A 12,956-nucleotide genomic window follows, 5' to 3' on the forward strand; every position below is an offset into this window, starting at 1 on the left:
CGCAGAAGAACAGCGTGGGCTCCAATGTCTGCTTCTCTTCTAAAAACTACTGAGTGACCAGACCAGAGAAGAAGACAATGTCTCATTAACAACTGCTAAGGGTGGTCTCATTTTGTACAATAACACGTGATGCATTTATGTTTAAATATGAAAATAATTAGCTATATTTCTTTTGTGCATTTTAGGCCCCTTTAGTTAATGTTCTAGCCTATGGTTCCTGTCATATTTTTGCTAAAACTAATCTCTCGTGAACAGATGCACATTGCATAACACAAATGGGCGATTCTGCAGCAATTATATATATTTTTTATTGTTTACGTTTTTTGAAAAAACGTTATAGAAATTATTTTCAAATTTTGTCAGGAAACAGGGTTGGGGTCCATTCCAATTTAATTCAACATTTTAATTCTTGAATTCACTCAAGAGGTGGAGAATTTACATTTAATTCAATTCAAATGTTATAAATCTTCAAGTTATTGAATTGAAATTAGACCGTGTGGGCTTTTTGAGTAGGAATTGAATTGGAATTATAAAAACATTTAAAGAAAAATACCACCAGCAATTTTTTTTCATTAGTCCATACTGTCCCAAAATGTTTTGATCAAGTTTTCAAGATATAGAACTTAAAAAATACAGAAAAAAGCCTGTTGCAAATTCGCAAGATTTTAGTTCTAGGTGTCCAAGATTAGCTAATACTTATTATCAGGAAAAGGGGATACCTAATCAGTTGCACAACTGAATGCATTCAACTGAATTTGTCTCCTGCATTTAACCCAACCCCTCTGAATCAGAGAGGTGCAGGGGGGGCTGCCTTACTCGACGTCCACGGCACCCGGGGAGCAGTTGTTGGGGGTTAACTGCCTTGCTCAATGGCAGATTGTTCCACCTTCCACCTTGCCAGCTCAGGATTCGAACCAGCAACCTTTTGGTTACTGGCCCAACGCTTTTAACCGCTAGGCTACCTGCCGCCCCCTCAGTTATAATTCGAAGGTAGGAAACTATAAGAAAGAAACTATAGATGATCAACCTAGTCTAGGCTAACTCCTGATGAAACCTGATGGATGCTAGGCTGTCTATATGGGGGATGACTCAGTATAGCCTATTGGAGAACTGATCTTTTATTATTTTTAAATAACGTCAACAATTTAAGAATTGGAACGGTAAACTTTCCTTTACCCAAAGTCCACAAACATATCTTAGAAAAAGTATTTTACAACAATATTGACTCAGTCGCATCTTATTTCACACTCTAAATGCATTTTGGACGAAGCGTGTGTGTGTGAGCCAGTTTGGTATGCAGCATGCTACTATACTCAACCTCTTGTGCATTGAAAGCTGTGCTCCCATCACAGGTCAACAAGAGGCGTTTGTTCTTAATTTGGTTGTACTTTTTTTTTCTTCTTTTAAACAAGTAATTATATATTCACATCGCTGAGCCATAGGGGCTTTCCAGCAGAGATGATGGCAAGACATTAAACAAGTGGTGTGTAACGAGGTGGTCGTAAAACACAACCCGTGGTGTCCCTCACAGACCTGTCATTATAGCTAAAAACAACAATAACACACGCCTGCCAGCTCCGGACACACACCCTCTGTTCTCAGGCTACACACAAGCACATACACACCTAACACACACACACACACACACCGTCACGACCCCCCACCAGTTTATCCTCATCATCATAAAAGGTGAAGAATGTGTGGTTTATTTCTCAGTAGGGTTCGATGAGAGACAAGGAAGAGATGGAGAGAGAGGAGAGAGATGGTGTTTCGGTCTAAGACGGCCCAGCACTTCCGTCCTTGCTGTAAGTTCAACTGTATTTGCCATTTACAGTACATGGGCCTACATCTGTGATACAAGCATGTGTTCTGAGATTCTCCATACAGCATGCTTTTAATTCACTTCTAGGTTTAATCTGTTTCTGTGAAACCAGCCCTAAGAGTCAGGGGCGACACGTAGCCTAGTGGTTAGAGTGTTGGGCCAGTGCCCGAAAGGTTGGTGGATCGAATCCCCGAGCCGACAGGGTAAAAATAGGTTGTTCTGCCCTTGAGCAAGGCAGTTAACCCACTGTTCCTAGGCCGTCATTGTAAATAAGAATTTGTTCTTAACTGACTTGCCTAGTTAAATAAAAAGAGTTGGGCTACTTTAAAAAAGGGCCTTGTTCTCTACATCCTTGATGAGGTTGGGGAGTTGAGGCCTGAGTCCTTTAAACCACTACCCTGGTGTTGTGTGTATGTCTGTTTCTTCTGGCTGCTCTAATGGAATACAGGGTGAGGACAAATTCACTTTGTCCCAGATGGGCCATATGTTTGAAGAGCCTTGTTGTGATTTCTACTGCTACTGTCACTTTGCAACACCCACAAAACATGTTATTTTTCTACTTCAGCCCTCCATGCCTCTGGAGAAGGGTTGCACTATTCTGGTAACTTTCCCAAAATCCCCAGCTTTTCCAGAAATCCCGGATAGAATACTCCTGGAATCGGTAGGAAGTACGGGAATCCGCCTTCTGGGATTTCTGAAAAACCTGAAAATGTGGGAATTTTGCATCCCTACTTTGGATCCCTTGTCCTGCTAGGAGAAGGAATAGTGTTCCCTGAGCCGTGTATCATATTTGTCTGTTTGTTTGTCTTCCATAGACCCTGCTCTGCAACAGGCTGCCCCAGCCCCAATAGCACCATGTCCCAGGCCCAGACGGGATCCATGGCTGGCCTAACGCCCCAGGAGGTAGCCTTCTGGTTAGGAAAGGCAGTGGAGTGGGGCCAGACTGAGAGCCCAGACACCCAGAGAGACACCTGCCTCCACCTGGGCCCTCTCAGGGCCTTCCTCCAGCTCCTCCTCACACACATACACACACGGGTAAGTGGACAGTGCCCTGCCCCATCCCAAATAACCCAACACCCATTTTTCTGGCCCCTTCTCCTGTCTGCTAGCATATTTGAATGTATCAGATAGGTGGATCATATTGCTAAGCTACTGTACACCTAGAGGTTCCTGTAGATCTGCTAACCATTGAATGGGTAGGAGAAGAGGAACGGGTAGTTTCTGGACCGGATCAGGGGCTGTATGTTTTAAGCTTCTCAAAATTAGAGTGCTGATCTAGGATCAGGTGCCCGTCCCCTGTCCACTTAATCTCATTCATTGTGATCTAAAAGGCTAAGCTGATCCTAAGTCAGCACCAACTCTGAAAGGTTTGGAAGAGTTGTGGACTGTGAGTGTGTAAGAACAGACTCACTGACAGAACACCCAGGCTCATCCAGTTAATTAGTGCAGTTCATCAATTAGGCTGACCCATTAAGAGCTCGGTTGAAGCACTATGCTACTGTAGACATTGTCAGGCTCACCCCCCCCACCCTCCACACACACCTGAGGTCTCCCTCTCTAACACTGGCTGGTCTGTGTGACTAGTTGGCAGTGCTGCAATGTTGAGTTAGCCAGCTAATAGTTGTCAGGGGACTGCCAATGCTAACCTAATGTATCCCTGCATCAAGTGTACCAGATTTTGGAGAGGGGGGAGCGACTCTGTGAGGATCCAGTGTTAGAGGTGCTGTACCTTCCAACCAACCATCTCGCTCTTTTTCTCTCTATCTTTTCTCTCTCTTTTCACTCTTTCTATTTCCTGTCTTTTCTCTTTCTATTTTCTCTCTTTTCTCTCTTTTCTCTCTTTTCTCTCTTATCTCTCTCTCTCTCTCTCTCTCTCTCTCTCTCTCTCTCTCTCTCTCTCTCTCTCTATTTTCTCTCTCTCTCTCTCTCTCTATTTTCTCTCTCTGCTTTGGTCATATGACATGAAAATAGGGCTCTTTCTCCACGCACACCAGTGGTGGGTTTGGTGTCAAAATGAGAATGCATAAGCAGAAAAGAAATCCATAGCTACTGTGAAATATGGTGGTGGATCTTTGATGTGGGGCTATTTTGCTTCCACTAGTCCTGTGGCCTTTGTATAGGGTGTCATGATCTTTACCCAGTACCAGGACATTTTAGCCCAAAAGCTGGTTGCCTCTGCCAGGAGGCTGGAATTTGGCCGCAAGTGGATCTTGCACACATTAAAATCCACAAAGGAATTATCAATTGGCCACAAAATCAACATCAATCTCTGTAGTTGAAACCCATTGAAAACCTATGGTTTGAATCGAAGAGGGCAGTCCAAAAGCACAGACAAAGGATATCAAAGATCTGGAAGGATTCTGTATGGAGGAATGGTCGAAGATCCCTCCCAATGTGCTCTCCAATCTCATAAAACATTTTAGAAAAAGGCTCGGTGCCTTTATCCTCGGAAGATGAGGTATTGAAAACCGGTGTTAATAATGTTGACCCTTTTTTTTCCTTCTGAACAATTGTATTATTATAAAATATATATATATATATTTTTTTGCATACAATAGAGCTCAGTATTTGAATTATTTGTTTTCTACAGTCATTTTTGCTCATCTTTATCAAGGGGTCAATCATTTCAACCCCACTTTGTCAGCCCCTGGGTGAGAGCATCTGCAATGTGAAAGGGAGGGAGGGAGAGAGTGAATGAGTGTGAAGGAGAGAGGGAAGGATCGCTTAATTGGAGTGAAATCCTTTCCCGGCAGAGGGCTCATAAAAGAGTGGTTAAGTAAAATACTTCTCGGCACCAGTGTTGCCTTCTTTGATGACTAGAAGACTTTATTGTGGCTTTCGCCTCGAGGATGAAAAAATATTCCAATTAATATCCATTTCCTAATTTGCTTTGGGTTAGGACCCTAGGAGCTGTGTGTGTGTTTGGTTTTCCTTCTGGCTGGTGGGGGCCTGCTGGATACACTCATACACACTCACTTAAGAGTCAGCATCACAAGTCTGTGTGTGCGTGTGTGCATGCATGTGCGAACGAGGTGAGTGTGAGTTGGTGTCTGTGTGTGCGTGACATTGTGTGCATACGTGGAGTATGCAGTTTTAGATACTTACCTATACCACTGACACCTTCCATGGGAATTCATGTCTCCAGTACTGCCCAAGGGAGGCAAGGGTTGCGTCTCAAATGACACCCTTTTCCCTGTATACAGTAGTGCACTACTTTCAACCAGGGCCCATAGTAGTGCACTATAGATCAGTGGATTGACGTTGCTTTGTCATATCTTTGCCCTAATGACATCGTTGGACAGACAAAGGGTCCCATAAACTCCCTGTGATCACCACGTAATCAGCCTCTTCTGTCCTAGATGTCTGGGTATGCACAGTAGATACAGCATGTCTAAAGCTTGGCTTTTTATGAGGGACGGTATTAGTGTGCCCAGTCACTAACTTGATGCTGATTTGGCTCTGGTAGTTGGTGATAATTATTTTCTGTTGCGATGGCTCGTTCTTTCTTTCTTTGAGGCCTGTATGGTATGTTTCAATAGCCTCAAACTGTAATAAAGATCTTATTGTAAATAAATATTCCTTCTGGGTTGCGTCATACAAGGGGCACACACACACACACACACACACACACACACACAGGCGTGTCATATTAAACTGAGACCATGTGTTATGTACAGGATTGAAAAGAGTGTGACGCTTTGAGTGTGTTCCAGTGTACAGTACATTGGCAGGGCGAGCACATGTTGAAGTGATGCATAGAGAGGCCATCGAAAAGAAACGCAACAACAGTACCGCCCTGGTTGTGTCACACACACACAAGATGCAAGGTCTACATTTTTAAGAGAGATGCTACATCGTTAACGCCCCGGGTTCCAATGAATGACATCAGGGACTCTGTTCAAGACTGGAGAAATACATACTTCCTTCCTTCCTCTCTACCTTGGGTAATCGTAGGTTGGTAACCTTGCTTTCTCTTATCAAATCAGGTAGAGATCAGTGATTTCTGAACATTCCGTAGCGTCACACCCTTCTGAACAGACCCGTTGTGTCATTGGTCAGTACTAAGCTAGCGACGACTAGCTGCCATTCCCTACAGTGTTCTGCTACAAGCTCTCCGTTTTTAATTGGCCGGAGAGAAATGTTTTAAATGGCCCCTTGTTGCTGTGAGCTGAAGAGTCTTCCACACAGAAACAGATGCTTGCTTAAAAAAGCACACACACACACACTCACACACTCACGTACAGTTTGTAAGCGGGCAAAGCTGAGCCCCAACACCCCAAACTACCTGGCCCGTCACACCCATCTGTTTTGTGTATCTCTCACACTTCTCAACACATGATGTGTTCTCGCTCTGGGGGGAAATTAAACCCAGGAAATGTTTATGGATGAAATGTGAAAAACAAACTTGTACTAAACTTATGAACGCTTTGTTTTTAGTTTTTTTTCTTTAGTTACTTAAGATTGCACAAGTGGGTCCTGGCAATCTGTTTGGGAAACCCTGTCATGGTACTGTATATGCTACAGTACACACTGTAGTAGTGTATGCTACAGTACACACTGTAGTAGTGTATGCTACAGTACACACTGTAGTAGTGTATGCTACAGTACACACTGTAGTAGTGTATGCTACAGTACACACTGTAGTAGTGTATGCTACAGTACACACTGTAGTAGTGTATGCTACAGTACACACTGTAGTAGTGTATGCTACAGTACACACTGTAGTAGTGTATGCTACAGTACACACTGTAGTAGTGTATGCTACAGTACACACTGTAGTAGTGTATGCTACAGTACAGACTGTAGTTGTGTATGCTACAGTACACACTGTAGTTGTGTATGCTACAGTACACACTGTAGTTGTGTATGCTACAGTACACACACTGTAGTATTATTATTAGTATTAGTATTATTATTACATTATTAACAATGTCTATACTGTATTTCTGATCAATTTGATGTTATTTTAATGGACAAAAAATGTGCTTTTCTTTCAAATACAAGGACATTTCTAAGTGACCCCAAACTTTTCAACGGTAGTGTATGCTACAGTACATGGTCGTGTATGCTACAGTACGTACAGTCAGTCAGTTATAGGGTATTGTCCCAGATGGCACCCTAATCCCATGCACTACTTTTGAACAGATGGGTCCTGGTCAAAAATAGTGCACTACATAGGGAATAGGGTGGCATTTGGGACAAACTTGGTTTGGCCCAGTCATGTTGTTGTGGAGTGTATGTTAGTGTCTGTGCTTTGTGTGTTTCCAGAGCTCCACCACAGAGACCATGAGGACTATTCCCTTCGTAGGCCAGTTCCTCGGCCGCCTCTGCTGGAACCCCTATGTCACTGCGGATGGTGAGTGGACTGTCAATAGGCTATGGTTCGGTGGATGGATGGATGCCTTGCCTAATGTGTTGTGTTGTTTTGTTGTGTGTCCTGTGTTCAGCTGAGAGCCGCTCGCTCCTGCTCCAGAGTCTGTGGAGTCTATATTCCGAGGAACCTCACAACGCTGTCGAGAGGAAGGCCAACCAGTGGATACGGGTAATATAATCTATCAATATATCAATCAATCTATCCCTTCATCAATCACTTTTTGTATGCACAAAAAAACAAAATACATTTAGCACTTACACCTGTCCCTGTCTATGTTTCCATAGCTTACAGTGAGACATACAGTACCAGTCAAAAGTTTGGACACACCTACTGTACTCATTCAAGGGTTTTTCTTTATTTGTACTATTTTCTACATTGTAGAATAATAGTGAAGACATCAAAACTATGAAATAACATGTAGTAACCAAACAATTGTTAATCAAATCAAAATATATTTGAGATTCTTCAAAGTAGCCACCCTTTGCCTTGATGACAGCTTTGCACACTTTTGGCATTCTCTCAACCAGCTTCACCTGGAATGTTTTGCCAACAATCTTAAAGGAGTTCCCACATATGCTGAGCACTTTTTGGCTGCTTTTCCTTCACTCTGCGGTCCAACTCATCCCAAACCATCTCAATTGGGTTGAAGTCGGGTGATTGTGGAGGCCAGGTCATCTGATGCAGCACTCCATCACTCTCTCTGAGTCATTGTCCTGTTGAAAAACAAATGATAGTCCCACTAAGCGCAATCCAGATGGGATGGAGTATCGCTGCAGAATGCTGTGGTAGCCATGCTGGTTAAGTGTGCCTTGAATTCTAAATAAATCACTGAGTCTCACCAGCAAAGCACCATCACACCACCTCCTCCATTTCTCACGGTAGGAACTACACATGTGGAGATCATCCATTCACCTAATCTGTGTCTCACAAAGACATGGCGGTTGAAACCAAAAATCTCAAATATAGACTCATCATACCAAAGGACAGATTTCCACCGGTCTAATGACCATTGCTCGTGTTTCTTGACCCAAGAAAGTCTCTTCTTCTTATTGGTGTCCTTAAGTAGTGGTTAAGTAGTGGTTTCTTTGAAGCAATTCGAAAGTCTCTGAACAGTTGATGTTGAGATGTGTCTGTTATTTGAACTCCGTGAAACATTTATTTGGGCTGCAATTTCTGAGGCTGGTAACTGTAATGAACCTACAACACAACCGATTGGCTCAAATGCATTAAGAAGGAAAGAAATTCCACAAATTCAGTTTTAACAAGGCACACCTCTTAATTGAAATGTATTCCAGGTGTCTACCACATGAAGCTGGTTGAGAGAATGCCAAGATTGTGTAAAGCTGTCATCAAGGCAAAGGGTGGCTACTTTGAATAATCTTAAATATAAAATATATTTTGATATGTTTACAATTTTTTGTTTACTACATGATTCCATGTGTTATTTCGTAGTTTTGATGTCTTCACCATTATTCTACAATGTAGAAAATAGTAAAAATAAAGAAAAAACCTTGAATGAGTAGGTGTCTCTAAACTTTTGACTGGTACTGTATACTTTAACAGCTATAGTAAATTCTCTTAAACCAAAGAGTCTTTTGTATGGAGTGATTTCAGTGCCAACAGAAACTGTATTTTAAATCAGTATCTTTGAATTTTTATGCACAAATTGATTCATTCAATTCATAAATGTAATTTGTATTTCATGATTTGAAACTAAATTGAATGAATATTGCATTCGATTTTAAAATTCAATTTGAAATGTATCAGTTTCATTGTGATAAATATCAAATGTAATTGGTCGTGCACATATATTTTGCAGATGTTATTGAGGGTGTAGCGAAATGCTTATGTTCCTAGCTCCAACAGTGTTTTCGAGGCAGAGGTCCCGAGTTCGAGTCTCCATATGAGCTGAATCAGGAGGAAGCGGTATTTAGTATTTATTAGGATCCTCAATAGCCAAGGCAGCAGCTACTCTTCCTGCGGTCCAAACAGGATTAAAACAATTACATCACAACAAAACAACAGCCTTTATCAAAACCACAACAATGCATCATACAAGATAGTACAATTATTACTCTATTATTACACATTTACAATATACAATTTATTTGTAATACACACAGTGAGGTGTTGTTTTTTGGATCTGATTTCACTGCTCGCTTGAGTTACTTGATGTGGAAGTGAGTTCCATGTAGTCATGGCTCAATGTAATACTGTGTGTTTCCAAGAGTCTGCTCTGGTGGCATGTCTTGTGGGGTATGTATGGGTGTCTGAGCTAGGGTTGAATGGCAGGAACCCGGTTACTGAGATTTACCACCCAAAACCACAACCTTTTCCCAGGATAAATAACTGCGAGAAACCGGTAAATTATGATTAATTAATTGAACAGCATGGCGTGAAATGGAACTGTTAAATGATATGAGATGTCTAAATCTGGCTTCTCTACGGCCTCCGCATGATGAATCATCAATGCTCAGGGTGGGGACAGACTGCCCATCTCAGATAGGAGCACAGTTCACAATGCATGTAGACCAACCATCTCATCGTGGTAACTTATTTTCGTAGCATAGGCTGTACTACAGTAATATAAAGACCGAATGTGTGTCTAATTTACCCATCTCCATCTGGCTTTCGGGGGTCACCTTAGGGTCACCTTATTTTGTAATTTTAAAGATTAAAAAAAAAAGTTTTATTGCAGCTGCAGAGTTTTAAAACAGCCTATCACTCAAATATTGTTTCTTTAAATCAGTGCACGCATGAGCACTCTCTTGCAGTCTTTCTCTCTCTCCACCAATTCCATTCAAATTGCATCCAAAATAGATCATCCTGTTCTAGATTGATACTGTATTTAGCCCGATAGATGTCCTAGCCTACCTCTTTCAGGTAATAGTCAATGCAGTATTAGCCTTATATTTAGCTAATTAATGATGGGTTTTGTATAATAAGCTTCTAATTTATAGCCTTTGTCTCCTTAAAAAAACTTTCCTGAGCTCTTGGAGTCCCATGCTGGAAAAGCAAGACTAGAATAACTTGCTGGATATTTTTTGTTGTGCATTTCTTATACCAATAGATTATTTGAAGAGGGACGCAAGCTCTTGTTTGCTGAATATTAAATACAGCAGCCAATAGAACTCACAGGTAGTTTGAAAGAAGAGCGAACGCGGGATGGCGGTAGGCTGGTAGCAGTTATTTATTCAGACCCATAACCATTCAATCTTCGTGAAGAGAAGTGAAAGCCTTCTGCATCTAATTCTAGTCCTTTATCATTCAACGATGTGATTAGAATGGTGACGATAAGGACAACTGAACTTATTTCATTTAACTGTTGAAAGCAAGGAAGAAATTAAGTAACAATCGAGAGAGAGAAAAGAGGTAGGCTAAAAACATTAGGGGAAATGTGAAATGTGAAATGTACAGTGCATTCGAAAAGTATTCAGGCCCCTTCACTTTTTCCACATTTTGTTACTTATTCTAAAATGGATGAAAAAATGTTTTCCCTCATCAATCTACACACAATACCCCATAATGACAAAGCAAAAACATTTTTTTTTTTTTAAATGTTTGAACATTTATAAAAAAAAAAAACCATTTACATAAGTATACAGACCCTTTGCTATGAGACTCGAAATTGAGCTCAGGTGCATCCTGTTTCCATTGATCATCCTTGAGATGTTTCTACAACATGATTGGAGTCCACCTGTGGTAGATTCATTGATTGGACATGATTTGGAAAGGCACACACCTGTCTATATAAGGTCCCACAGTTGACAGTGCATTTCAGAGCAAAAACCAAGCCTTGATGTCAAATGAATTGTCCGTAGCGCTCCGAGGATTGTGTTGAGGCACAGATCTGGGGAAGGGTACCAAACAATTTATGCAGCATTGAAGGTCCCCAAGAACACAGTGGTCTCCATCATTCTTAAATGGAAGTGGTTTGGAACCACCGAGACTCTTCCTAGAGCTGACCGCTCGGCCAAACTGAGCAATCGGGGGAGAAAGACCTTGGTCGGAGAGGTGACCAAGAACCCAATGGTCACTCTGACAGAGCTCCAGAGTTCCACTGTGGAGATGGGAGAACCTTCCAGATGGACAACCATCTCTGCAGCACTCCACCAATCAGGTCTTCATGGTAGAGTTGCCAGACGGAAGCCACTCCAGCCTGCTTGGAGTTTGCCAAAAGGCACCTAAAGAACTCTCTCAGACGATGAGAAACAAGATTCTCTGGTCTGATGAAACCAAGATTGAACTCTGTGGCCTGAATGCCAAGCTTCACGTCTGGAGGAAACCTGGCACCATCCCTACGGCGAAGCATGGTGGTGGCAGCATCATGCAGTGGGGATGTTTTCAGCGGCAGGGACTGGGAGACTAGTCAGGATCAAGGGGAAGATTAACGGAGCAAAGTACAGAGAGATCCTTGATGAAAACCTGCTCCAGTGCGCTCAGGACCTCAGACTGGGATGAAGGTTCACCTTCCAACAGGACAACAACCCTAAGCACACAGCCAAGACAACGCAGGGGGGTTCGAGAAAGTCTCTGAATGTCCTTGAGGGGCCCAGCCATAGCCCAGACGTGAACCCGCTCGAACATCTGCAAAGAAGAATGGGAGAAACAGAGAAGAATGGGAGAAACTCCCCATATATAGGTGTGCCAAGCTTGTAGCGTCATACCCAAGAAGACATGAGGCTGTAATCGCTGCCAAAGGTGCTTCAACAAAGCACTGAGTAAAGGGTCTGAATACTTATGTAAATGTGATATCTACAGTTGAAGTCGGAAGTTTACATACACTTTAGCCAAATACATTTAAACTCAGTTTTTCACAATTCCTGACATTTAATCCCAGTAAAAATGCCCTGTCTTAGGTCAGTTAGGATCACCTCTTTATTTTAAGAATGTGAAATGTCAGAATAATAGCAGAGAGAATGATTTATTTCAGCTTTTATTTCTTTCATCACATTCCCAGTAGGTCAGACGTTTACATACACTCAATTAGTATTTGGTAGCAATGCCTTTAAATTGTTTAACTTGGGTCAAATGTTTCGGGTAGCCTTCCACAAGCTTACCACAATAAGTTGAGTGACTTGTGGCCCATTCCTCCTGACAGAGCTGGTGTAACTGAGTCAGGTTTGTAGGCCTCCTTGCTCGCACACGCTTTTTCAGTTCTGCCCCCAAATTTTCTATAGGATTGAGGTCAGGGCTTTGTGATGGCTACTCCAATACCTTGACTTTGTTGTCCTTAAGCCATTTTGCCATAACTTTGGAAGTATGCTTGGGGTCATTGTCCATTTGGAAGACCAATTGCGACCATGCTTTAACTTCCTGATTGATGTCTTGAGATGTTGCTTCAATATATCCACATAATTTTTCATCCTCATGATGCAATCTATTTTGTGAAGTGCACCAGTCTCTCCTGCAGCAAAACACCCCCACAACATGATGCTGCCACCTCCGTGCTTCATGGTTGGGATGGTGTTCTTTGGCTTGCAAGCGTCCCCCTTTTTCCTACAAACATAACGATGGTCATTATGGCCAAACAGTTTCATCAGACCAGAGTACATTTCTCCAAAAAGTACAATCTTTGTCCCCATGTGCAGTTGCAAACCGTAGTCTGGCTTTTTTAAGGCGGTTTTGGAGCAGTGGCTTCTTCCTTGCTGAACGGCCTTTCAGGTTGTGTCGATATAGGACTCGTTTTACTGTGGCTATAGATACTTTTGTACCTGTTTCCTCCAACATCTTCACAAGGTCCTTTGCTGCTGTTCTGGG

The 12,956-nt window shown here is 42.1% G+C and overlaps 1 protein-coding gene across 4 annotated transcripts in view; it reads left to right on the forward strand.

The window, feature by feature from the left end:
* Positions 1-12,956, forward strand: part of fancc (FA complementation group C) — a 42,510-nt gene that overhangs the window by 1,454 nt on the left and 28,100 nt on the right. For 2 of the 4 annotated variants that reach the window (XM_038988948.1, XM_038988972.1), the window contains exons 2-5: positions 1,717-1,805; positions 2,638-2,857; positions 7,091-7,178; positions 7,270-7,364. In XM_038988948.1, the coding sequence (XP_038844876.1) occupies positions 2,678-2,857; positions 7,091-7,178; positions 7,270-7,364 (363 nt within the window). In that variant the 5' untranslated portion in view covers positions 1,717-1,805; positions 2,638-2,677. The remainder of the gene's footprint in view (positions 1-1,716; positions 1,806-2,637; positions 2,858-7,090; positions 7,179-7,269; positions 7,365-12,956) is intronic. The other 2 variants (XM_038988955.1, XM_038988963.1) reach the window with 2 other exon arrangements.

Source organism: Salvelinus namaycush, chromosome 1, assembly GCF_016432855.1.
Source record: "Salvelinus namaycush isolate Seneca chromosome 1, SaNama_1.0, whole genome shotgun sequence".
Lineage (NCBI taxonomy): Eukaryota > Metazoa > Chordata > Actinopteri > Salmoniformes > Salmonidae > Salvelinus > Salvelinus namaycush.